The 27,940-nt window shown below is 40.4% G+C and overlaps 1 protein-coding gene and 2 long non-coding RNA genes across 22 annotated transcripts in view; 1 reads left to right on the forward strand and 2 right to left on the reverse strand.

Moving 5' to 3' along the window:
• Positions 1 to 22,406, forward strand: part of PIGA (phosphatidylinositol glycan anchor biosynthesis class A) — a 49,430-nt gene extending 27,024 nt beyond the window's left edge. For 6 of the 16 annotated variants that reach the window (XR_013537329.1, XR_013537337.1, XR_013537335.1 and 3 more), the window contains 4 exons: positions 167 to 553; positions 17,795 to 17,849; positions 21,153 to 21,288; positions 21,583 to 22,406. Coding sequence is in view for 5 of the 16 variants with exons in the window: in XM_020815714.3 (XP_020671373.3) it covers positions 167 to 433 (267 nt within the window). In the remaining 11 variants the exon portion in view is untranslated. Of the gene's footprint in view, positions 1 to 166; positions 963 to 17,794; positions 17,850 to 21,152; positions 21,289 to 21,582 lie in introns of those variants that run through there. The other 10 variants (XM_020815714.3, XM_078377423.1, XM_078377429.1 and 7 more) reach the window with 7 other exon arrangements.
• Positions 1 to 27,940, reverse strand: part of LOC144583525 (uncharacterized) — a 359,409-nt gene that overhangs the window by 85,249 nt on the left and 246,220 nt on the right. The gene's annotated exons all lie outside the window — the stretch shown is intronic.
• The window catches only part of LOC140708209 (uncharacterized), a 93,790-nt gene that overhangs the window by 23,765 nt on the left and 42,085 nt on the right, over positions 1 to 27,940 (reverse strand). For all 5 annotated transcript variants that reach the window (XR_013537346.1, XR_013537342.1, XR_013537345.1 and 2 more), the window contains one exon: positions 229 to 17,528. This is a non-coding gene — a long non-coding RNA (uncharacterized LOC140708209). The remainder of the gene's footprint in view (positions 1 to 228; positions 17,529 to 27,940) is intronic.

Raw genomic sequence — 27,940 nt, forward strand, 5'->3', positions numbered from 1 at the left:
GAAGCAAGTTTATGCTAAATAATATGTTTAAAGTATCACAAAAATTTATTTTTGTTTTGACTATAAGTGCTGAAACAGACTAACGTGACTATCTTTGAAAAATATATTACATAAGGCAGCCTAACTATTGTGAAGATGCTTAAGATATATATCTTTTCTTCCTTAGGTTTATGACAGAGTGGCAAGTGAAACTGTATTGCCAATGGGCAGACGGCTTGACCTACTTACCTCTCACTGTGGCCCTGTGACTGGTTGTATTTTTGTTCTTTTGGCCATCCTTAGCTATTTATTCCTCAAATTTTTGAGATGGCTGACACCAGATGACCTTATTGATAAAGCAGTTGATGCCACAGGCCGGTTTGGAATGTGGACACAGGAGCCTTTCCCTGATGGAAACAGAAAAGGAAAGATCACAAACTCTTCAAGCTGCTAAAAACTGAGAAATGATTTCAGTTCCCTACAGGTTTAGTATTGTTGGTTAGGCCGACGTTCACCAAATGAAAACATTTATAAGTTGTTGAAGAGCTTTCTTAAGCGGTTGGAAACAAATTTGGTAAGATATCCTACCTCAAATGAGAATAGAATGCATTAAGAGAAATATGCTCACCAAGATTTGCAATAGTTGTTTGCATTTATTTCAACTTATTTTGTGTAAATGTGCAGCATATAATGTGCCTATTAGTCAAATACATGAACAAAGGATACGGGAAAGTAGGTGAATAGATCTGTTTTGGTGCTTGGCCTATTTTCTTTACCCTAAAAAAGATTAATTTCCTCTTTTAGGATGGGTGAGAACGAAATAGCCATTGACCTTGTGTTCTAGAATAACACAAGAGGGGACTGGAATTGTACAGCTAGATTTCATGTCTGCTTCATGTGTATGAGAAAAGGCAAAGTGTTGTACCCTTTTATAACAGATTTTTTGTGAGATTTCATGGATTAAAATCCATTTCTTTAGAGTACTACATGTACCCAATTTCCTTGATCCCTATTTCTCATATTCCAGTTATGTGTGTTGTGTAGCATTGAACTCTCTCTTCATCTCTAAATGTCCCATCATCTTTAATTGATTTAGTAGCCATAGGGCTATTTGTACTTGTTGTTCACTCTTCCCTAGTAGTGGATAGAGTGCCTTCCAACTTGGAGTCTATATCATCATCTCTTGTTCCACTTTGGATTGTCTCATCATAGGGCTTTCAAGGTGTTAAACATTCATAAGTGGTTTATTTTTTGCCATCTTCTGCCAAATACTAACAAGAGCTAGCTGAAATGTCACTGTTATTGTCTGTGAGAGATTCTCATCTTCTACCACTGTTGTTTCCCACTAACTGTTCTGCAGGAGTTTCTCTGTCACATCGCTATTGGAATGATCCATTTTCTCCTGCTAATCTTACTATTAATCTTGAAAGGGATAGATGAATTCTAGTCTCATCTGTGATCATTCTTACTTGGATGATCCTGCTAGGAGTCCAGACTCATAACAAAGTCTAGCCTCCTGATGACTTTACTTCTAGCTTCCCTGATACACTGAAATTCACTTACCATGTTGAGGTGTACCTTTAGGGGAGAGATACTAGGAATTCACAACCAAGGAAAAGACGATAAAATTAAACAAATTAGAGATGACAAAAATCACCCCATATTCAAAGTAAACCAATCCAAAGGTCACCATGTACGGAGTAGTTGGACAACTCTCAGATGCATATAGAGGAGGGCCAGACCTCCATAAAGATGTCTCTGTTATTTTCCGAGCAGCATATTTATTTATTTATTTTATTATTTATTTAATTAATTTATATGCCGCCCACTCTACCCAGAGGTCTCTGGGCAGCTTACAATAATTAAAATTCAATACAATAAAAATAAAATGATTAGAATACAATTAAAATACAATTAAAACTGCCATCATCAGGACCCACAGTTGATGTTATTTCAATTAAAAGCCTTCTGGAACAGGAAGGTTTTGACCTGGCGCCGAAATGTCATCTATGTCGGCGCCAGACGAATTTCAGTTGGGAGGGCATTCCATAGTCTGGGGGCAGCTACCGAGAAGGCCCTTTGTCTACAAGCCATCCCTCTTACCTCCTTGAGGGATGGCTCTTTCAAAAAGGCCCCCTGGCTAGATCTTAACTGCCGGGTAGGCTCATATGGAAGGAGGCGGTCCTTCAAGTATCCAGGGCCCAAGCCGTTTAGGGCTTTATATGTCAAAACAAGCACTTTGAATTGGGCCCGGGCAGCAACTGGTAACCAATGTAAATTAAACAGAATCGGCTTGATGTGATCTCTAGTGGCTCCACCACTCACCAGACGTGCAGCTCGATTCTGGACCAGTTGCAGTCGCTGGACCGTCTTCAAAGGCAGCCCCACGTAGAGCGCATTGCAATAATCTATTTGAGGTGTTGCCAGTGCGTGTGTAACTGTCATGAGACTCTGCTCGTCCAGGTAGGGCCGTAGCTGGTATAATTTCCGCAGCTGAAGGAAGGCGCCTCTGGCCACCGAGTCCACCTGGGCTTCCAAAGTTAGACTGGGGTCCAGGAGCACCCCCAGGCTGCGGACCCTGTCCCTTAGGGGGAGTGTAACCCCATTCAGGGCAGAGAAATGGCCCTCCAACCTGTCCGGCGAAGCACCCACTAACAGCACTTCTGTCTTGCCTGGACGGAGTTTCAGTTTATTAACCCTCATCCAGTCCATTATCAGGTCCAGACATGAGTTCAGCACAGAAACCGCCTCACCTGGATTGGTGGAAAACGAGAGGTAGAGCTGAGTGTCATCAGCATATTGCTGACTCCTCAGCCCAAACCTCCTGATGACCTCTCCCAGCAGTTTCATGTAGATGTTAAACAGCATGGGGGACAGTATCGAGCCCTAAGGAACCCCATGACATAAATGCCATGGGGCAGAGCAACTGTCCCCCAGCACCACCCTCTGGACACGGTCAGCTAGGAAGGAGCGGAACCACTGTAAAACAGTGCCCCCAACTCCCAACCCAGCCAGCCTATCCAGAAGGACACCATGGTTGATGGTGTCGAAAGCCACTGAGAGGTCCAGAAGTATCAACAGGGTCACACTGCCCCTGTCTCTCTCCCGGCAAAGGTCATTGTACAGGGCAACCAAGGCAGTCTCTGTACCAAAACCCGGCCTGAAACCTGATTGAAATGGATCCAGAAAATCTGTTTCATCCACCAGCGCCTGGGGTTGCCCGGCCACAACCCGCTCCAACACTTTGCCCAAATAAGGGAGGTTTGCCACTGGTCGGTAGTTAACCATCAGCCTTGGGTCCAGGTTAGGCTTTTTAAGGAGTGGTCGAATTACCGCCTCTTTCAAGGCGGTAGGGACCACTCCCTCTCTCAAAGAGGCATTCACGGCCTCCTGAACCCAGGTGCGAACCCCCCTGGCAGATCTTCCAATTAGCCAAGTTGGGCAAGGGTCGAGTGGAGTGGTGGTAGAACGGACAGATCCAAGCACCCTGTCCACATCCTTGGGTCTCAACAATTGAAACTCATCCATTAATGTTTGACCTAACCATGGCACACTGGACACATCTTCCGATTTTGCAGTAACAGTGGAGTCCAGCCCACTGCAAATCTGAGCGATTTTTTCCTCAAAATGAATAGCAAACTCATCACAGTGAGCTGATGAGCAGTCCGGGACTTCCACCGGATTTCCCGGTTGAAGAAGATCCCGGACCGCCCTAAACAGCTCTGCTGGACAACATTCTGAGGAAGCAATACGGCTGGAGAAATATTGCCGTTTCGCCAGCCGTATTGCCACGAAATAGGCCCGATAATGGGCTCTAAGTCGTGTTCGATCAGACCCCCAGCGGGACTTCCTCCACCTGCGCTCCAGCCGTCTCCCCTCTTGCTTCATTACCCGTAGTTCAGAGGTATACCAAGGAGCTGTCTGGGCTTGGCGAGCAGGGAGAGGGCGCTTAGGCGCAATCGTGTCAACCGCCCGGGTCATCTCCCTATTCCATAGGGCAACCTGAGCTTCGACAGGAGCGCCAACCATATCAGACAGATAATCCCCCAGAACATTCAGGAAACCATCCGGATCCATTAGTCTCCATGGGCGGATCATCTTAATAGATTTCCCTTCCCTTGCAAAGGGAAGAAGAAGCTAATAGACTAAACCTTACCAGGAAGTGGTCTGACCATGACAATGGGGTCACGACCAGCCCCTCCACATCCAAACCACCACCTTCCAGTCCCGTTGTGAAAACCACGTCCAAGGTGTGGCCCTTCTCATGTGTCGGGCTGATGACACATTGAGACAACCCCATGGTTCTCATGGCGGCCATAAAGTCCTGAGCCACCCCAGTCAAGGCAGCCTTGGCATGGATGTTGAAGTCCCCCAGCACCAACAACCTGGGAGTCCTCAACACCAGGTCCAAGACTACCTCCATCAGCTCAGGTAGGGAGACTGTTGGTACGCAGCAGGGTGGGCGGTACACCAACAGAATCCCTAATCTGTCTCGCAAGCCCAACACACAATACAGGCCCTCAAGTCCTCCTCTCAAAGGGACAGGAAGCCTGGTCAAGGAGATAGAACTATAGACTATAGCAACTCCCCGTCCCCGACCGACACTGGTACTGGACCGAGTACCCAGGCGGACACAGCTGGGAGAGGGGGACACCACCTTCCTCTCCCACCCAGGTCTCAGTAATGCACGCCAGGTCAGCACCCTCATCCAGAATTACATCATGGATGAGGGCAGTCTTATTTTGTACTGACCTGGCATTCATCAACAGCACTGAGTGGCTCGAGGGTTTGCTGACATGGTCACCTGGTACCATCTGGTTGGGGGCAGGACTAGAAGAGGGAATAGATGTAAGGTATCTAACCTCTCTTCTCCTACGCGGCCATGTTCTACTCCCACCACCATTCCTTCCCCTACCCAGCACCACCTCAATGGCTGCCCCCTCCAATGCCCTCCCCCTTCCTGTTCCATCAGGTCGACTGTGGGTCTCTATGCAATCCTATGGTAATTAATAGTAATAACAGTTACAAACAAACAAAAACAAACACACACACCCTTCTAATGCTCCTTCTCCCCTCCCAGCCAGGTGGCTGGTGTTAAAGAATGGGTGGGGTAGTTAATACGGAAGTTAGAGAACGGAATTGTGTTTTGGTTGATTATGTCCTCCATTTATGTAGAGAAAAGATCCCATAGGAAGAGTGGATGGCAGACAAACAAGGAGAACCAGACTTCATTTTCTAATGCTTCACCGCGCTTGAGGATGTTGAGTAACAGAGATCTGATAGGGTAAAAGAGAATTACATGCACTTGAACTTCTGCTTGGCAAAAACCTGTGTATTAATGTTTTAACATTTTACAGTGTATTCTTCATTTAACACTTCTGCTGTCATCTACAGCCTAGTGGAATAGGTCCCATCTGAAGTCGTGAAAGTTCTTTCCAATTATAGATATCATAGAAGGTTGATAAATATTTCTTTAAAATCATTCATTAAGCCAAAGTCTGGTCATGAAAATAGAGCAACCAAACTTTACTGCCTTCACAAAAAAGTATCAGGATAAGACTTCCGGCTTGACATTGTGACAATACAGTCCCATGGAGATAGAGCTCTGCTCCCCGAGATTGCTTTTCAGCCTGCTAGGGAGCCCCAAGGGGCTTAAGTCACCCCAGAGAGGTGATGAGTGAGGGGGAGATACCTGTAGATCAAGAAGATAATGGCAATTGTCTTCATTTGATTTGGGAAACTACTCAAACCAGCAGAAGAAAAACAAGCCGGCTTCTTGCTTGTCCAAGTCATCGGCTGCTGGGGAAATAAGCACTAAGTTCTCGATGTTTTCATCGCGTTATCAACCTGGGTGAGACTATTTTTCTTCTTGTTTTACTATCAACATTCCTGGCCAGAATAACCCATTAAAAGAAAAGAACTTTAAGCCGTCCCCAGCTGGAGAGAAAGCAGCAGCAAAACAAACAAAGGAGCGGTCCTCTGCTCCGAGGGGAGGCTAAGGAGACAATGGCAAAATCTATCCTACAGAATATTAATTTGCATTTGTTGGAATTTCTTGGAAAGCAAAAAGGTGTTTTTTGAACTTAATAAATGGAGATCAGGAACTAAGGAAATCATCATTCTGGGCATTAAAGAATGGAGGCAAACTTTGAAATTTTGTTGTGTCTAAGCTGTGGAATTGGTGGTGAGCCCAGACGAAGAGCAACAGATATCTCTGGTAGTAACCTTGGATCAGCTGAAACTTAAAGCCTAGTTTTTTTCTTTGGGAGCTGCAGTCTGGATTAATTACAGACAATTACAGACAATTAACTCTTGGACTGTAAATAACAAACTTGACAGTACTTGATCAAGCTGAATTTACAATTAAAGACTCTAGACCATCCAGTCAAATTTGGATACATACATTGAGAATTGAATGGATTGAATGCCACCCCAGCTAGCAAAGAGTGGAAATAACCTTTGAAGTTCTGTTATATTAAATTGTAAAATTGTAAAACTAGCAGCCTATTTATGCAGAAAATACTAGATAGCTCTGGAAGTGGCCCCCTGTCTTGTATTAGTGAACTTATAAACTGAATGTAGAGCTGTGATGATAAGGTACTGTTGATAACTATTGATGGTAAGGTATTGCTGATATACTGACTATAATTGAATAATTAAAAGGTGGAAAAGGCAGTGTAGCAGGTCAACAGAACTTTGGGAGACTGATTGGATAATTTGGGGAAAACTATTCAATATGAGCCTACCAAATCTTTCTTAAACTTCTAAAAAAACAGCCTCTGCTCCTTCATCTGGGGCTCCCAGTCCAGTACAGCAAAGATCTATTGAGATAAAAAACATGGGCCAATTACCGTGTTAAAAAAAGGTGGGAGAGAGGAGTCATCAAACGTCCAATAACCTCCAATAGTTTCTTCCATTCAGAATATCTTCTCTTTCAAATCATCACTCATCGCAGGCCTACTTGCTTGCACCTTGGTCACTTTCATCTTGCGAGAGCCCCCACGCCATCATCAGATTCTTGCTGTCTTTGAAAGAATAGTTTTTTTTTCTTTTTCTTCTCTTTTTTTGCCTTTTTTAACCTGGTAATTGTCCTATGGTTTTTACTTTTTAAGATTTTTTTCTTTTTTTTCTTTTTTCCCCAGTGGGCTTTTTTTTCTCCCCACCAGTGTCGTGTTTCTTTTCCCCTTTTCTCTGCCGATTTTTTCTGCCCCCCCTTTTTTTGTTTTCCTGGTGGGTTTTTTTCTTTCTTTTTTCTCTTTTTTCACTTTTGGGGTTGGAGAAAGATGATGAAAAGATAATGGTTAAGGATAAATAATAATAAGGGAAGGCATTAAAGGACAATCTCTCTCTCTCTCTCTCTCTCTCTCTCTCTCTCTCTCTCTCTCTCTCTCCTACCTACCTACCTACCTACTTATCTATCTATCTATCTATCTATCTATCTATCTATCTATCTATCTATCTATCTATCTATCTATCTATCTATCTATCTATCTATCTATCTATCTATCTATCGGGTAGGGTGAAATAGGATGAGGATTTGGCTGGGACCTGGACTGGTGTGGGTGATGTTTCCCCCCCTCCCAGGGCTCGCATCAAACTTTAATGAGGCATGGGGAAATGGGAGGAAAAGAGTTTATATGTGGAGAGGGAAATTAGGGATAGGAGATTAGTTAGAGGAATAGGTGAATTTGGTTTTTTTAGGTGTTTATTATTTTGTGGGATGCACAACGGGACCAAATAAAAGACAGAATATGGAATGGATATGGAGAATAAGGTAAGGGTAGCTACTTTAAACATGAAAGGCCTAGGGACTGTAACAAAGAAGGAGGATAGAATCATTATTGAAGAAAAACAAGGTTGAAATTATTTATCTAGAAGAGACACATCAATTGAAGGATGGAGTTAATGAGTTGAAATTATAAAGTATAAACAGTTATGAAAAAGGATTTGGGACTTACAAATATAAAGGGGCAGCAATTTTAATATCTAAACATTGTGAATTTATGGTAAAAGAAGTAATAAAATATAGTAATGGTATATATTTGATAATTCAGGGTCAAATGGGGGAAGAAGATTATAGATTAGTAAATGTATATGCACCGAATATGATTCAAGGAGAATTCTACAAAACTGTGACTAAAGAAAAGGAAAAGGTTAGGAAAGGATATGTGATTATGGCAGGAGATTTCAATATGGTTCTGGATAAGGTGAAAGACAAATTGGTATGCAAAAAAGAGGAGTTGAACAAAAGAAGTACCCTCTTGAGTAAGATGTTAAAAACTACGGATTTAAGAGACATATGGAGAGAACTGAAGGGGGACGAAAGAAAGTTTACATATTACTCATCTGTACATAATAGTTATTCAAGGATAAATTTTATGTTCATTTCACAAAATTTAATTTCAAAAGTAGTAGATACAAATATTAATGTGACAAAGATCATGCGTTGATGGAGATGGAAGTAAAGGACTATAGAGAAGCAAAGAGATGGAGAATAGACTCCAATATTTTTTAGTATTCAGATGTAATGGATAAAGTTAAGAAAGAATGGTTGGAAATATGGTCAATTAATGAAGCAGGTGGGAACACAATAGTATTATGGGACACTATGAAAGTAGTTATGAGAGGAATTGCTATAAGAATCCTGTAAAATAAAAAAATTGAGAGAAGAAAATAGAAAAATCATTAAAAGATCTAGAAAGTAAATATTTTATAGATAGGGATAATAAAAATTACTAGAGATTCAAGCTAAAAGAAAGGAATTAGAAAGTGTGGAGTTAGAAAGGGTCCACAGGGAGTTGATATATACAAAGTTGAATTTTTTTGAATATAGTAATAAAAACTGAAAGCTTTTAGCTAGAATAGTACAAACTAAAAGATCAAAAAATACAATTGGAGTGATTAAAGATGAAACAGGAAAGAATTGTAGTCTAATGAAGGAAACATTAAAGATACTGCAGGAATTCTATCAAAATTTATATAAAGGGAACAGTGTATCAAAAGAAGATATGTGTGTGTTTAGTCGTTTAGTCGTGTCCGACTCTTCGTGACCCCATGGACCAGAGCACGCCAGGCCCTCCTGTCTTCTACTGCCTCCCGGAGTTGTGTCAGGTTCATGTTGGTTACTTCGCAGACACTGTCCAGCCATCTCATCCTCGGTCGTCCCCTTCTCCTCTTGCCGTCACACCTTCCTAACATCAGGGTTTTTTCCAAGGACTCTTTTCTTCTCATGAGATGGCCAAAGTACTGGAGCCTCAGCTTCAGGATCTGTCCTTCCAGTGAGCACTCAGGGTTGATTTCCTTCAAAATGGATAGGTTTGTTCTCCTTGCAGTCCAGGGGATTCTCACGAGCCTCCTCCAGCACCACAATTCAAAGGCATCAATTCTTCGGCGGTCTGCTTTCTTTATGGTCCAGCTCTCACTTCCATACATCACGACAGGAAAAACCATAGCTTTGACTATTCAGACTTTTGTTGGCAAGGTGATGTCTCTGCTTTTCAAGATGCTGTCAAGATTTGTCATCGCTTTCCTCCCAATAAGAAGGCGTCTTTTAATTTCAGGGCTGCTGTCTCCATCTGCAGTGATCATGGAGCCCAGGAAGATAAAATTTGACACTGCCTCCATATCTTCCCCTTCTATTTCCCAGGAGGTGATGGGACCAGTGGCCATGATCTTAGTTTTTTTTTATGTTGAGTTTCAGACCGTTTTTTGCACTCTCCTCTTTCACTCTCATTACAAGATTCTTTAATTCCTCCTCACTTTCTGCCATCAGAGTGGTATCATCTGCATATCGGAGGTTGTTGATATTTCTTCCGGCAATCTTAATTCCGGCTTGGGTTTCTTCCAGTCCAGCCTTCCGCATGATGTATTCTGCATATAAGTTAAATAAGCTGGGGGACAGTATACAGCCTTGCCGTACTCCTTTCCCAATTTTGAACCACTCAGTTGTTCCATGACCAGTTCTAACTGTTGCTTCCTGTCCCACATATAGGTTTCTCAGGAGACAGATAAAGTGGTCAGGCACTCCCATTTCTTTAAGAACTTGCCATAGTTTGCTGTGGTCCACACAGTCAAAGGCTTTCGCATAGTCAATGAAGCAGAAGTAGATATTTTTCTGGAACTCTCTGGCTTTCTCCATAATCCAGCGCATGTTAGCAATTTGGTCTCGAGTTCCTCTGCCTCTTCGGAATCCAAAATCTTTGCCAAGAACGCCCCATGATCAGAAACAAAAGAAGATATAGAAAAGTATATTAAAGAAAATGTTAAGAATAAACTATTAGAGAATGATAAAAGAGAATTAGAAGAAGAGATGAAGAAATTATAGAAATGATTAATAAATTAAAAAATGGTAAAACTCCAGGTTTTGATGGAATGGGACCAGAATATTATAAAATTTGTAAATCATTATTGATTCCTAAGTTTAAAATGCTTTATAATGCGATATTGGAAGGAGAGAAAATACCAGACTCTTGGAAACATTCATTGATAACTCTTATTCCAAAAGCCAATAAAGATTTAACAGACCCAAGTTTGTATATACCCATTTCATTATTCAATCAATATGCAAAGATATTTACAGCAATACTTGCGAATAGAATGAATAAGTTTATCACAAAATTTATTAAAGAGGATCAGAATGGGTTTATAAAGGGAAGAGAAATGGAAAATTTAGAAGAGTCTTGAACATTATATATAATATAGAAAAAGATAAATCAAAGGCAGGTATCTTATCATTAGATATTTTTAAGGCATTTGACTGCATAGAATGGCCAGCATTAAAGATTCTTTTAAAGGGCTGGGGTTTTGGAAAGAAATTTAGGGGGATAATAGACCAACTATATGTGGAAAATACTGCTGTCATAATAGTGAATGACGGAATGACAGAACAGATAGCTTCATGATGAGGCACTAGACAAGGTTGCCCTCTTTCTCCAGTGCTGTTTTGTTTGATTATTGAAATGATAGCAAACGTAATAAGGAATGATGACACAATAAAAGGTATGGGTGAAAATAATAAAATAAAGATTAGTCTATTTTCTGATGATTCCTTATTGACAGTGATAAACCCGTTAGAAGATATAGATAGAATTAAAATTCATTTGGAAAATTTTGGAAAAATAACTGGATTATGTGTAAATTAGAACAAGAAAGGTTTGCTGAGAAATATGATTTTAAAATGTTTACATCAGTTAAATATTTAGGTATAGATTTACCAAAAAACATACAAAAATGAAGGAATGTAATTATAATAAATTGAAGTAATTAAAAAGAAATTACAGGAAGATAATAATTTTAAACTTTCTTGGTTTGGAAGGATCGCATTGATAAAATGAAAATCTTACCAAAAATTAATTTTCTTTTTAGAATGTTACCAGTACAGTTAACAGAGGATGATTTGAAATTTTGGCAAGAAATGATTAATAAATACTGTAATTAAGGGAAGAGAGCCAGAATAAATAAAAAGTATTGGTATAGAACAGCAACAAAAAGGTGGTATAGGTTTACCAAATATAAAAAATTATTTGGCTGATCAGTTGAGGTTTATTGTAGAAATTATATATAACCCAGAAAGGTTAATTTGGTGGAAAATGGAATCATCAGAAATACAAGTAGATATTGAAAAATATTTATTTGGTATGGTTAAGAAGTATAAAATAAATGAAAGTAAAAACCCGTTCTTCAAGACAATGTTAAATATATGGTACAAATATAGAAAGAATTTATGCTCATCTAACTCCATTTGGATTAGTGACAAGAAATAGAGAATTTTCCTGTCAATATGAAAGTGTATGTGGAATTATTTAAAGAAAAAAAGTGATAAGATTGAAAGACTGGTTGTACAAAATGAGATCAATAGAGCAAATGAAACAAATTCTTCAGAGTAAGAATATCTCATGGTTGAACTATATACAATTAGAAAGATGGACTAATGAATGGGTAAAGAAATATAGCAAAGGTAGAGAATACACGAAGTACGAAGAATTTCTATTATATAAAGACATTCAGATGAATGATTCAGTAAAGGGCACAGTGAGTAAAATTTATGGATTCCTGCTTGATTTAGAAGAAGAGGAAAGTGATAAAGAAGGGGTGAAGCTAGTGTGGGAAGAAGACTTTGGAGAAAGGATAAACGAAGAATGGAGGAAGATGTGGAATATGAAGGTTTTAAGATTTATGTCAGTGAGAATAAGGGAAAAAAATTAAACTGTCTAAGATGGTATTTAACACCAACAAAATTAAATAAAATTAATGCTAGTTATCTGAATGTCTGTTGGAAATCTGAGAAGGAAATTGGTACGTACTTTCATATGTGGTGGGAATGTGAACAAGTACAAAGATTTTGGAAACAAATTTTAATAGAATTAAATGATATATGTGGAGAAGACATAGACTTGAATCCTGGGATTGCTTTGTTATCAATATTTGAGAATGTGGAATATGATAAGATGATTAAAGAATTGATAACTAATTTATTAACAGCAACGAGATTAATAATAGCTAGGCAATGGAAATCAAAATCTAAATTTCAAATGGATGAATGGTATAATGAAATATGGAATATAGCTATAAATGCTAAATTAACTTGTAATCTAAAGGTTAAGAAAGGAGAGTTGAAAAAGAATATTTGTTATGAAATATTGCACAGATCTTGAAATATGTATTAGCAAGAGGAAAGGGGAAAGCTCCAAATCAAGAATCAATACAATTCTGGAGAACAATAAAAGAAAAGTGTCAAATGTAGAAATATCTACTTAGAGCATAAATGACTCTTACAAGTTCTGAGGTAAAATGCAAGGAAAAAGCTTTATTTTTTTCGCACTGCAGCAGCGGGGAAGTTCAAGTTGGAAATCCCCCCAAGAACTTCCGAATAAATGAGATAGCAGCATAGATTTATATACCAAAAGAATCCTGACTGTCCCATTCACCGATTAGCGAATGGGTTTCCATTCTTGCTAATTATCCTCCCATTATTCCACCCCTTTGCCACCCAAATCACTCCCTCCCCCTGATTATCCAGCCCCCTTTTGATTATGTTTATGATTAATGTCTCCTCTTTACCCTAATTCAGCAATCAGCAAATGTTATTTTCAAACTATATGCTATAGTACATTAGGTTATATCAGGTCAATGACACTAGCAATGTTTACTCAACTTCCCATTTTCACCCTTGACCAAGAACTTATCCACTGTAACAAACATCCTTCTTCCTTTCTGTGTCTAAGTTCAGTTCCTCTTTTCATATTAGTCAAGCAATTTCCTAAAATACCTTTGCAGCAGCAGCTGTAAGCAATTTTTGTTAAAGCTCTATTGATTGTGAGTAAAATTTGTTCATTATTATGGTTTTATTTTCCCAAAACAAGAGGAAGAATATAGATGGAGGAAGAAGATTATTGCAAGAGTAATAATCTTGCAATTGTATTTTGATTTGTGTATTTTATGTTTATGTTTTAGTTAATTAAAATTTTTTTAAAAAGATTCAAGAAACAGTTGTACCACACAAAGAGGAGACAAAGAAAAATCAAGAAGAAAACACAAAGAAGCCAAACTTCACCAACAGAAACTGGAAGAGAAAATGTATAAATTCAACAAACAGATCTGCATGATGAATACGCAGCTCCAAGATATCCAGCAAAACACTATGAAGAACTAACAAAGAATTGGAAAATAATACACATCAGAGAAGAGATTGGATGAACTGAAAAAAGAAAATCACAAATGTGCCCAAGCTAACAAAAATCTAACGGATTCAATCACAGTGATGGTGATGGAAAGAGCGTCAGACATTCTTAGATTACAAAACATACCAGAAGATAAACAGGAGGACTTACCAGAATTGTCAGAAGCACTGGGAATTGGAAAAGAAGAGCTGGAAAATGAGATTGACAAAATATATCGATTAAATTCAAGTTATGCCAGGAAGAATAGAATACCACGTGAAGTACACGTAAAGTTTGTGAAAAGATCAACAAGAGGTGAAATAATGCGAAGAAGCAATGAAGACCCAATACAATACAGACAAAAGGAAATGGTGGTATTGAAACAGATACCTTGGAGAATAAGAGAGGGGAAGAAACAATATCAATTTTTGACTACCAAACTGAATAGGAAAGGAGTGGATTTTAGATGGCTGGTACTTGAAGAGATCCTGATCAACTGGAATTCAAGATACAGTATAACTTATCAAGATATAAGTTTGACTCCATCCATAAAGGAAGAGAATTCCTTGAAAAATATATAACCTTCTTAGAAGAAGCACAGAGGCAAGATATAAATGAAGAAAGAAGAAAACAGAGAGAAAAAACACCAGAAGAGGAGAGTGAACTAAGGAGGAGAGTGAACTAAGTGAAGAAGAGAGTCAGAAAAAGGATATTGAACAAGATCTGAACAAAATACAAAGAGAAAAAAGGAATACAAGTGCAACAAAACCTAAATACCACTAATATTATTGATTTGAATTGTTGTTTAATTGTTTATATGTTGTTTTCATGCTTTTACTGTAAGCCACCCAGAGTAGACCTAGTCTAGATGGGCGGGATACAAATCTTAGAAATAAATAAATAAGATGGAGAACGAAATTGGGATCTTCTCAGTGAACATCAACGGCCTGAACACGCCAAGAAAAGGGAATCACGTCTTTTCAAAATTACTAAAAACTAAAACAGATATAATCTATCTTCAAGAAACGCACATTAAACAGTAGCATTACAAATATTTGATTTACCGGAAGATTGGGAAACTCTACTACTCCGATGCACAGGTAGCTTTATATGTGAAAGAAAAGCTAAACTCTAAACATATCCAGATGAAGAAGGGAAAATCTTAATGGTAGAAATAACAATAAACCAAATTTTTTTTTGATGATAGCAATATATGCACCTAATAGTAACGAAGAAAAATTCTATCGTAGGCATGCCTTTTTATGGTACCAGAAAGCTAAAACCCACAGGTATTTCCAAAACCACTATATTAGAAACTCCTTGTATATAATATGGGAAAAGTTAAAAGTCAAAATGTACACAAACATACCAGGATGGGTTTCACCTATAAAAGCGTTTGTTCATCCTTATTTTCTGAACTTTGATTTTTTTTTTTTACTTGTACAGATATCTTAGATATAGACAGGAGATTAAAACCGAAACAAGACCTTATAGATCAGGGATTAGATGCATCGTGGTGGCCCATAATGGATGGAGTGTTGCCAAAAGAGCACAGGAGGAAGGGACAGCTAACCATCTATGTGCTCTTATTTGGGCACAGACAGTGGTTGGATTCAAATAAATTAACAACAGGTGCTATGTCCTAATGATAAATAAATAAATAAATATAAATGCCCAGGACAGTGGGATCTGATGAGGGTTTCTTCCACAGTGGTCTCCCTACTGCCTATTATCACAACTACTTCTCACATGATTAAGACATCTGGATAAGTGCATCTGTTTGGGCATACCGCTGCTGTTACCCTCACCATAGGCATGTGCCAAAAACACACACACAAACACACACCTCACAGCAGGTGCTTATGACCAAGTTTGACAGAGAACTGACACATCTCTCCTTCCCTTTACCTCCTATTTTGCCCTATAGCTCACCAGTAAAAATTGCTTCCCTCCCCTTTCCTGCTCCTGAAATGACTGATAGCCCTGTTTGTTGTTACCTGGAGGCTGCCTTTGCGCACCTGTTGTGGAGTTATTCTCCCCCCCCCACCTGCTTCTTTCTGGCTTGGAATGTATGGTCTCTTTTCAGACTGTCACCACTCCACCTCAACCCCACCACCTCAATCGGTCCTTCAGTTACTGACACCTCTGAGGTCTCCTCCTCCTCCATCTTTCCCCTCCACCCCGAGCCCACCGCTTCTCGCCAGTCGCTTTGAGGGGTGTTGGTGTTGGTGGCAGCGCTGGTGGTGATGATGGCTTCCCTCAGAGCCCTGGCTGCTGCTTCCTCTTCTCAGTTCCCACTTTCCCTTCATGCCACAGTTTCACCAAAAACATAAGACTCTCCCCCCCTCCACTGTCTTCCCCAAATTTCCACCTTCCATTTTATTTATTTATTTTATTTATTTAACTTGTATGCCATCCACACTACCCGAAGGTCATCTACTCTGTCCTCCTCTGCTGCCCCTTTTCTCCTTCAGCCCCACACAACTCCTCAGGGAAGAGTCCTAAAATACAAGCCTTAGTTTTCAGGGAGAGTGTAACCCCATGCAGTGCAGGTTGAATCTCTATTCCCTGGTCTGGGGAAACAAGGGAGGTAGTTGTGTGGGAAGAAGAGAAGGAAGAGGAAGGAGAACCTCACTTGCCTTGAAAGGCCCATTAGGGTCATCTTGAATGGCATGTAACACACATGTAAAGCGAAGATGAGAATAACTCTCAAATTCTCTGACCCCTTCTAAAAAAAAAGTTTTTACCACAAAGCAACAGTAATAGTAATAGTAATGAAGCTTTTTCTGTAGCACAAGCAAGAGAGGGCTGCCACCCTGGGATGTGAACTGGTCTCTGAACAACGCCACAGTCATTTAATCCCTCCCCATTCCAGGTTCTGTAGAAAATTTGGAGGCAACAGGAAAAGAGGAAAACCAAATGTGAGATGGATTGACACCATCAGAGAACCCACAGGGTTGAGTTTGCAGCAGCTGTGCAGGGCTGTTGAGGACAGCGCATTTCAGAGATTGTTCATTCATAGGGTCACCCTAAACCAGGGGCAACATTGATAGCATGTAACAACAACAGAAGCTTAAAATTCACTAGGAGTGAATGGAAATTCACTAGGAGTGGAAATGGTAAAATCACTCTTTAAAAACGTATACTTCCTTTGAAAACCTAGTTGCTGTAAGTTAATTTTGCATAACTAATTTCAATTATTCAAGAGAATTGTGCTCATAAGAGTTTCCTTAAACTGCTGTTGTACTACAGAAAACTTTAATTTGCTAAAACCCAGTCTGTGTCTAAAATATAGAAAATTAGACACATTTTTCTCCCCTTCTCTGCACACACGGGGAAATAGTAAAACCGCATAAGAACCTAAGAGGAGCCCTGCTGGATTAGGCCAAGGGCCCATCTCAGTCCAGCGTCCTGGATCTCTGAGTGGCCCCACCAGATGCCTCTGGGAGCAAAGAGACAACTAGACACCTGTCTCCTGATCCCCCTCCCCTGCATCTGGAATTTGGAGGGACCTTTTAAGCCTGGAGATTGTACATCCTCATCATCATGGCTTGTCACCTGCAATGGACTTTTCCTCCAGGAATCTGTCCAACCCCCTTTTCAAGGCATCTAGGCCAGATGCCATCACCCCATCTGGTGACACGGAGTTCCACAGACTAACCACACACTGAGTCAAAAAACATTTTCTTTTGTCTGTCCTCACTCTCCCAACACTTGAGAATAACTCTCAAATTCTCTGACCCCTTCTGAAAAAAAGTTCTTACCACAAAGCAACAGTAATAGTAATAATGAAGCTTTTTCTGTAGCACAAGCAAGAGAGGCTGCCACCCTGGGATGTGAACTGGTCTCTGAACAACACCACAGTCATTTAATCCCTCCTCATTCCAGGTTCTGTAGAAAAGTTGGAGGCAACAGGAAAAGTGGAAAACCAAATGTGAGATGGATTGGCACCATCAGAGAACCCACAGGGTTGAGTTGGCAGCAGCTGTGCAGGGCTGTTGAGCACAGTTCATTTCAGAGATCGTTCATTCATAGGGTCACCCTAAACCAGGGGTGACATTGATAGCATGTAACAACAGAAGCTTAAAACAGCTTGCAGACACGTGGCTCTTCAAAGAGGATTGTCTCGATTAACAAAATTACGATCATCTTTGCAGACACCCTCGGCCTGATCGGATTGTATGGCAGATACCCTGGACTGCAAAAAAATGAGTAAGTGGGTTCTAGATCTAATTAAGCCTAAATTATCTCTGGAGGCAAAAACAAACAAACAAACCTGAGGCTGTCCTACTTTGGGCACAGCATGAGAAGGCAGGCATAGATTGAAAAAGACCATAATACTGGGAAAGGTGGAAGGCAGCAGGGAAAGAGGAAGGCTAAATGCAAGATAGACCTACTCTCTAAGGAAACCACAAGCTTGAGTTTGCAATAGATGGGCAGGGCTGCTGAGGCCAGGCCATGTTGGAGATTGCTCATTCCTAGGGTCACCCTAAGTAAGGGGGAAATTGACAACACATAACAATTATAGCAACCACAGGTTTTGTATGGATTCCTCGCATCTACCTGCCAATTCCAAAAAGTTGAAAGGTTATTCCCTTAATTGTTTTTGTGGGGTTTTCGGGCTCTTTGATTGTGTTCTGAAGGTTGTTCTTCCTAACATTTCAACCTTCAGAACACGGCCAAACAGCCCGAAAAATCCACAACAACCATCAGATCCCGACCGTGAAAGCCTTTGCAAATAAATGCCCTTAATTGGGGGTGGGGAGAGAGAGAGACTTGTCTCCACAAGCTGATGTAGCATAAAATCCGTGAGGGTGGAAATCTCCCTTGCTGCCAGACCAGACCCATTCTACATATCTGTATTTCATCATATGCAAAATTACATGTCTCTTATGTTTTTAAAAAATCATGTGAAAAGAAGCATACTTACTTGAAAGTAATCTCAAAAATGAAAGCTTGAAAGCCAATCTCAACAGTCCTCTGAAGATTAGTATGCTCTGTGCCCTTTAGTCCCTCCCCCTCGGAGTCCCTCCGGCCCCCACCCCAGCCTGAATGTCTGGATAGTTTTGATTTCCCCTTTGATATGTTGATCTGCTTTCCTTTCTTGGCCCTGGCCTTCAATAATGGCAAGTCTTACTAGTGTTAAAAAACTGATAGCTGTCTTCCTGCTTCTGACAGAGTAGACAATCTGTGTGCCATTTCTCTCCCCAAATTGTCAGAGCAACAGTCTTAGTTATATGGTACCTTTAACTTGAAAAAAAATCATAGCCCCCCCTGCCCCCCGCTCATCACTGGTCACCTGGCCCCTCCTCCTTCATTCATCTCAGGCCAGCAACCAGACCTACGAACCAAAAGCAAATTTAGGAACCACTTCTATAGATCTGGTGCGAACCAGCTGAATCCCACCTCTGGGCACAGACCCAAGAGGGACCATTGCATATCCACTGCTTATCCCTGGTTAAAATCCATAAGTGTTCTGAAATGATCATATTTCTTGTCTGGACCAGACTTTTTAAAATAAAAATATATGTTTTTGAAGAAGGAATTACAGAAAATCTGCCTCATTCTAGAACTGTAAGCAGTTTGCAGTATCATAAAATCACAGAATAATGAAGTTGGAAGAGGCCTGTAAGACCATTGAGTCCAACCCACTACTCAGCGCAGGAATACAAGTCAAAGCAGATTGGACAGATGGTTGTCGAATTTTCTTTTGAATGCTTCCAGAGTTGGAGCACTCACCACCTCCCCAGGTAATTCGTTCCATTGTTGTACTGCTCTAACAGTTAAGAAGTTTTTCCTGATATTCAGCCCAAATCTGGCTTCCTGTAGCTTGAGCTCATTATTGCACATCCTGCACTCTGAGATGATCAAGAGCAGATTCTGCTTTTTTTTTCAGAGCTACATCACATTGTTGGTTCATACTCAGCTTTTGATCTACAACAATTTCTTCTCACTCATTGTATTACTGAGCTAAGTATCCCACATCTTGTAAATATGGCATTTTGGGTTTTTTCCCCTCTAGTTGTAGAACTTTACATTTATCCCTGTTAAATTTCATTCTGTTGTTTTCAGCCTAGTACTCAAGCTATCAAGATCTTCTTGAATTTTGTTCAGTCTTCAAAGGTATTAGCTATTCCACCCAATTTAGTGTCATCTGCAAATTAGATATATATTTCCTGCAGTCCCTTGTCCAAGTCATAAATAAAAACGTTGAAGATCACCAGGCCCAGAAATGAGCCTTGTTATCCCACTTGATACCTTCTCCCTGTTTGAGGAGCCGCCATTGATAAGCACTCTCTCAGTATGATTCTGTAGCCGACTTTCTATCCACATAACACTTTTTCTATCCATTGCACACCTAGTTAGCTTGCGAATCAGCATATCATGGGGCACTTTGTGAAAAGCTTCACTGAAGTCAAGATATATTATGTCTCTAGCATTGCATCTTTCTGTCAGGGAGGTTACTCGATCAAAAAGTGAGATCAAATTACTCTTGACAAATCTATGTTAGCTTCTACTTATTACTGCATTTTCCCCAAGGCTCTTGGAGAGTGGCTGTTTTGTAATCTGATCCAGAATTTTCCCTGACATTGATGTGAGGCTGACCAGTCAAGTAGTTCCTCCTAGTTCCTCCTTTTTGCCCTTTTTGAAGATTGGGACCACTTTATCCAGTCATCTGGTACTTCACCCATTCTTCATGATCTCAAGAAGAGACAGTACTTTTGCAGTCTGTTCAGCCAGTTCTTTCAATATCCTTGGATACAGTGCATCCATCCCGGGAGATTGGAACTTATTTAAATTAGCAAGATAATTCTTGACTGTTTATCAGTTTCAAGCTACAATCCTATCCCGTCCCTTTGTACTTCACATTTGCCTAGAGAGTACAGAGTGTCTTTTGGGAGAAGACTGAGCTGATTGTCTATGTGAGCCATTGATTCTTTTCTCTTTTGTTACACACATACCTGAAGAATGCTTTTTAAAATTGCTTTTAGTGTATCTGGCTAATCTCAGCTTGTTCTCAGCTTTTGCCTTCCTAATGCAATCCTTACAATTGTTTGCTTTCTGACTGTATTCTTCCTTTGTAACCTACCTTCCTTCCACTTCCTTTAGTGTTTGTGTCTTTTGTTTTTGTTTTCAAGTCCTCTCTGAGCTTTTTGTGAAGCCACATTGGTATTTTTTGCTTTCTTTCACATTTTTTTTGGTTGGAATTGTTTGTAGTTGTGCCTTTTGTATGTCCTTTTAAAGAATCTCCCACCCATCTTTGACTCCTTTTCCTGTTAGGATTTCCTGCCATGGGACCTTGCCTGTCATTGGTCTGAGTTTATCAAAATTGGGTTTCCTAAAGTCTAGCATATATGTGCAGCTACACTCTGCTCTTCGTGTTGAAATTAAGAATTCAAGTAAAACATGGCCACTCTCAACCAGAGTCTCTCTTGCTGCCTCTTCTTCCACCAAGGCATCTCTATTAGTTAGGTTCAAGTCAAGGATTGCTACTCCTCTGTTTTCTTTCTCCAGTTTTTGTAGAAGAAAATTATGAGTCACATACGGATGGATGGATGGATGGATGGATGGATGGATGGATGGATGGATGGACGGACGGACGGACGGACGGACGGATGGATGGATAAGCAAGCCAGGAATTTCTTGGAAGGTCAATATTTGGCAAAATTTGTCTCCCAATAGATATCAGCATAATTGAAGTCTCCAATTACTAGTACATTGTGTTTCTTTGAAATTCTTACAGTTTGTTTTTCAAAATGTTCATCTGCATCTTCTTGATGGAACAGTGGGTAGTAGACTTCAACTATCACGGTCCTTTTGTTTTTGCCCCAATTATATTAATCCAGATGCTTTTGATGGCACAAACAGCCTCATCCTCCTGTATTTGTAAACAGGAATATGTGTCTTTGACATATGATTCTCCATTTCCTTTCTGTTCTTTCAGTTCTTCATGGCCTCTGTGAATCACACCGTGAGTGATCTGTGCCTGCGTGGAGCCTCGTCAGAAGATTCTTGAGCTGCTGCGGTAGCAAAAAACCACATTAGACTAGACGCTTCCCCCACCACACAAGTACATTGGCGCCAAGACTCTCCCTTCAGTTTCTTTTAACTGCCGTGAAGAGTCTCTTATTTCTAGCTTCTCTGAGTTAAAAGTGAGAGTTTTTATTCTTGATTCCTAATGTTTTTTCTTTCATTTTTATTTCTAAATTGCTAATAATACAAACTGTTCCCTAGGTTTTTTTCCTAGTGCCTTGGCGTCTGGCCATTGCCCCTCCCCGTTCCTCTTTATTTTATGACCCTCCGTTTAAACACTGTGTGGTTTGTGATAATAAAATTCCACTGTTGGATAGCCACACAAAGTGCCTTTTTTGTCTAGGCAAGGCACACCAAACCTTGTGTGCTCATTTTAATAATTTCAAAAGGGGAGTCCTCCATTCTCGCCTTTCTAGACTTAAACTCCATCTCTGGGAGCAATCTTTACAACCTGTAAAACCTGTGGCTTAAACCTCTATGTAAAGCTGCTTCACAGGCTAAAGCCATGGAAAAAGCCATCTCTGAATTAACTAAACAGCGCCCTTCAGCTACACCATCACACTCTGATGCCCCTTTGACTTCATCAAAAACTTCTAAGAGACACAGACCCAAGCACTTGACATTGAAAACCTCAACATTGAAGTCCTCCGGGAAGCAAAAAATGTCTCCCAAGACCTCCTCAGTTACACATCCTCCTCAATCCAAAAGATCTAAACAAAGACAAAATCCCCTGTAATCACTCTGCAACAGGTCTCCGAATCTGGCAATTTGATTTGTGTTGGTTCACCTTCTGATGAAGAAGGAATCCCATCTCACCAGCCAACATCTCAATCACCGGAATGGGACAAGTGAGTAGATTATCTTACTTCCTCGCCTGCTAGTCCCCAACAGTCTATCTCTCCAAGTAATCCGTCCATGGACGCCTCACTGGAGAGAGCGAAATCAGAGCCTCAGCCCGACACTGTGCTCTATCCTGTACCATCCAGCCTGCTGCCACCACCACCAACGCACTACCATGTGCATCAGGCTTATGAAGCAATTCCGCCAGCACGCACGGGCCAAAGCCACGCTCAGCACTCTCATCGGGTAGCCATTTGCCCCGATCAATGTTCTACTAATAAATCCACCAGAGCTGTTCAACCGATCATCTTGTCTGGCCCCACAGCACTATTACACCAGCAACCTCCATCTCGACACCCTTCGGTGTCAAAATGAGCTTATCAACCAGACATGCGTGGTCATCAAACAGTTGTATACCAACCGCCTCAAAATCTCAAGGCAATTGACAAACGCTTCCAGTCGTGAAGCATTTGCAGCCGGTCAGCTGATATTTTCCAGCTCAAAATGATGGAGATTGTTCTTCCCGCTTGGCGTGTCCGGCCTCAATCTGTTTGACAGGCCCGCTGACGTGCCCATCAAATCAGCCACAGTCGCCTTTTTGACATCACAGAGATACTGGCTCCGATATTGATGACTCTCAATATCAGTCCTGGTGCATGGATGCTCCAGTTCACACTTTTCCAAGCGCTGACTCTTGATATAGACACCAACCTAAACACGTAGCCCATCAATACCAAGATGTCGACTATGACACCAAGGCCCACAGATTTTTACCTTTGTCCACAGCCACACCAATGTCGATGGCAGTTGATATCTTTGATGTCGACAGATGTCCATGGACATGCCACCTCATTCGGTAGCAGGCCACCGAGAACATTACAACTTCTCGACACCGAAGTTGACTGATGTTCTATCAATTCCAGACCTGATCCCGAAATCTCAGAACGTGGATCCTGGCCACAAACTCCCATCTGTGCTTCTCACATCACCAGATTCTGACCTGGCAGATGTAGATCCTCTATCACCGGCAGAGGATTTTCAAACATATGCTCAACTCATGGTTAAGTCTTTGAATCTACAGACCCATCTCCCCACAACTGAAACAGATACAACTACTCCAGTCCATATTTTCATGCTACCATCCCTTCTCAGCACTGCTCAATGATCCTGGACCAAGCCAGCCTCTCATTTGGTATCAAAATGAATCGATAATCTTTACCATATATATAGCGGAATCCAAAAAGGTGATGTCATTCCTGCCTGTCCATCACAGCAAAAAAAGGGGAGGAGCCAAGGATAGAGCAGGAGGGGCACAGCTGGAGTGACAGGGAGTTGAAGGGACAATTAGGGACAATTCAGCAGTTGAAGAAGTTTCCAAAAGAGAAAAATATGAGGCTCAGGCCAGACAAAGTAAGCAAGATCTTGAAAAATGGAATCTGCAAAAAGACATTAAATTAAAAGAAATCAAAGCTAAGACTGAAGAAAAATTAAAAGAAATAAGAGCTAGGGCTGAGGAACAGATGGTACAGCTCAGGGACGAACTAAGAGTAAAACTGAGGGAAGTTACAGTTCAAAAATATAATAATAAGGAATTCCATCCTGAAGGGAATCTATCAAAACCAGCTGAACATATAAAAGAAGTAAAGAACTCAAATTATTCTGAGGTAAAATTTGAAGGGAAAGCTTGGGATGACAGAAAGAGAGAACCCAGAATGTACCTCAGAGATCAACCGACAGTTGGAAGCCATTTTAAGGGCAAGCCCTCAGAGCAGGGCCAGTAGAAATTTAAAAACTGGGAAGGGAAAGGAGAGAAATCTAGTTTTGAATGAAAAGCTGTTAGATGTTTTGCTTGTGGAGAACAAGGCCACTTTAAATTGCAATGTGTTAAAAATAAAGATTTTGGGCAACAAAAAGGGAATTTAGAGGTACTTAAGAAAGTATATTGCATATAGCAGAAGGAGGCACCTACAGGGGCAGTTGAAGCAGGTGCCATGGCAACCACAGTTAGTGCTAGAGCAGAGAGCCCAGAACAACAAGAACAACTCCCAGTAGCTCAAATTCTCCAATGTTACTTGATTGAAAATAATCAGGAACTATGAAATATTCTGGGGATGCTATTTATATAAATGAGACTAAATATTCAGCTCTAAAGGACTCATGCTTTCAAGTAACATTATGCCATCCAGAAATAATCCCTTCAGAATTTATAGTGAAAGGAGAAAGCATAAAAGTCGAAGGAATTGGGACAAAGATAATTACATTACCAGTGGCAAAAATACCAATAAAATATCAAGGGTGGACTGGTTGGTGGAAAATAGGAATTGCTAGTGAACTGCCAGTGTCATGCCTGATAGGTATAGATCTCTCTGAGCATGTCTAGAGTGTTTTGGTGAGTACTGACTCCCAGAAAGAAAATAAATATCTGAGGAAAAACTTGAGACCCCTAATGAAATAATTAGGGGCAATGATGAAATAGCTGATTTGGTAACAATGAGGAATCCAAATGAAAGTACATTTAAAAAGGATCAAGAAACAGATCCAACTTTAGAACAATGCGTTAAAATGGTTGGCAAAGATCCAGTAACCCCTGAGAACCCCGAGAGGTACTTTGAGGAAAAGGGCCTTTTATATAGTGAGATCTTAATAAATCCCAGGAGAGAAGGGGAGAACCTTCAGAAACTACTAATAGTTCTTTCTAAATACAGACAGAAAATATTGGAAAAAAGTTACGCAGACACCTTATCTGGACATTTAGGTATAACAGCGACTAAGCAAAGAATATCTCAGAAGTACTATTGGCCAAAAATTGGAAAGGAGATAAAAGAATGTTGTCATAGTTGTGACATATGTCAAAGTAAAAGAAATAGGGAGGATAAATCCAATAGGGATTATTACAATAATTATATTGAAGACATTAATAAGATTTTTAATCAACTGAAACATGAACACACAGAACAACTGAAACATGAACACGGAGAGGTGTCAGTACTTGGAAAGAGTAGGGATGAGTTGAAGCAGGTTAATTTTGTGTATACAAAATCAAAAGGAAGACAGGAAACACTAAATTCAAAATTAGAACAAAATTGGGAGAAAATAGAGGGGAAGCAAGGTCCTGAAACAGCAATTCAATGTATAGATAACTTAGGGAACACTTTGCAGAGACCCCTAGAGATTGCAGCAGAGGGTTTGCAGGGCCAGCAATAGGAACAGGAGCTAGAGGCTGACAGAAAAGCCAAAGAGATAGCATTTAACCCTGAAGATGAGAATCTGAGCTAAAACCCTCCAAAGGAAACAAGTTACAATTAAATGAGGCAGATCCACACAAAATAATCCCCAAAATGAATAAAATAAGTTATAGAAGCCAAGAGAAGGGAGAACCAGTAGTAGCACAGGGAGCAGTGCACCAAATTGATACTAGAGGTGCAACTCTAAAGGGTACACCAGAGTTCAGGGAATTAGCTGTCCCTACATTTAACCTGACACAAAAAGAAAGCTGAAAATATCCATGGGGCGAGCAACTGTGAGGAGGTCGTTGGGAAGCGGAAGGAGGCGGTGATGGCCAGTCTGATTGTGAGAGGCTTAGAGTTCCACGCTGAGTGACAGATTCGAACCCAGAGCCAAGCAGACAAGAAAGATCATCGGCCAGCTATGTTCCTGAATGGAAAGCTGCAGACGGGTGAGACACCTTGCATCGAGGGAACGTAAGTGTGACAAAAGGGGGTGGTTGTTACAGGAAATCAAGCTGTGCAAGGGGAAAGGACAATTTGGACTATGCACAGATTCAGTACCTTTAATGGAATTATGAACTGGGAAAGCCTACAAGAACAAGCTTGCAAACCGGAAGAGGAACTTGCAAGGTTTGGACTTTGAATTTCGCAGAAAAAGAAAGACTCAAAAGATAGTTGCTAAAGCCTGGGCACAGAGACAGAAGGAAGAGAAAAAAAGACTACTGAAAGAAAATGTAGAATGGAATAAACTTCCAGTTATGTATAAAAATAAGTAATTGCAAAAGTAATTGTCCTTTGAAATGAAAGAATAGTAAGAAATGTAGGATGTAATAAACTGTTCCAGTTATGTGTAAATAAAAATAAATAACTGCAAATGTAATTGTACTTTAAATGATAGAATGGTAAGCAATGGAAAAGTGTAATAACAAGGAAATTGAAAGTGTTGGTTGCAAATGTTAATTGACTGAGGTTAATGATGTTGAGTAAGTATTAATGTGAATTAAAAATGTGTAATGTTATTATAAGTTGGGTAAATATTAAACTGCTTCTACATTCTTCATGGAGCAAACCACTATAGGTTTACTTCATGGAACAAACTTGCTAAGGGGGGAGGTATGTAGCGGAATCCAAAAAGGTGATGTCATTCCTGCCTGTCCATCACAGCAAAAAAGGAGGAGGAGCCAAGGATAGAGCAGGAGGGGCGGAGCTGGAGTGACAGGGAGTTGAAGGGACAGTTAGGGACAGTTGGAGTTAGGGAGAGGTAGAAAGACCAGAAGATGTATAGAGAGTGTTAGGGTTTAGGAATAGATTAAAGGGGTTTAGGAGAGAAAATTGAAAGTAAAACACATGTAACAAGCAGGAATGAACGTATAAGCATAACAAGAGATATATAAAATTGATAGTAAAGCGATTGCATGATCTAAAAAGTATTAACACCTGAACGGACTCATATATGATTTTCCTGTTGTTTTTTGTCATAACGACCAGATAGGTGGGATATAAATAGAATAAATAAATAATAAAAGAATACTTAATCATAAACCCTGCTTCCTAAAGTATATGACCTATTTGGGGTGGCAGCTCCTGTGTGGGTCTTGAAGTGGTATTAGAGAATACCTGGTGGCAGCGAAAAGGGCGTGTGTTCCTTTGTGAGGCCCAAAGAAATAGGGGCAACAGAGGGTTGATTGCCACAATATACATGACCCAGGAGCACTCTTTCTTCAAAAGCAACCGGCCGCGAATTCGATATTCATTGAAGCCTCTCAGTCTCAATCTCGACATCAGTAGACCCTAATTTTGCCCAACAAAGTCAGAAAATCGACTCCATGGACAGGTGGCTTAACTCCTCAGTGGCTTTCAGAATGAGAATAGCGAATTATCAAGGGGCTATGGGGGCATATCAGCGCTTCATTTGGGATTCATTTGGCCACTTTTCTTGACTCCTTGCCTGAAGATAAAAAGGTACTAGTACAAACTTTCCAACAGGAGGGACTCTCTGTTGCTAAACAAGAAACGTTTTCAAACAAACACACTGTAGATGCAACGGCTAAATCAATGGCTACCTCTGTAGTATTGACATGTTTTTCCTGGCTATGAACAGCTGGCCTTGCCAGAGATGCTCGGGCACGTATTGAAGACCTCCCCTTTGACGGGAATCACCTTTTTAATGCTGAAATGGACATCATCCTAGAAAATGTCCAA

This window comes from Pogona vitticeps, chromosome 6 (assembly GCF_051106095.1).
Source record: "Pogona vitticeps strain Pit_001003342236 chromosome 6, PviZW2.1, whole genome shotgun sequence".
NCBI classification, from domain to species: Eukaryota; Metazoa; Chordata; class Lepidosauria; order Squamata; family Agamidae; genus Pogona; species Pogona vitticeps.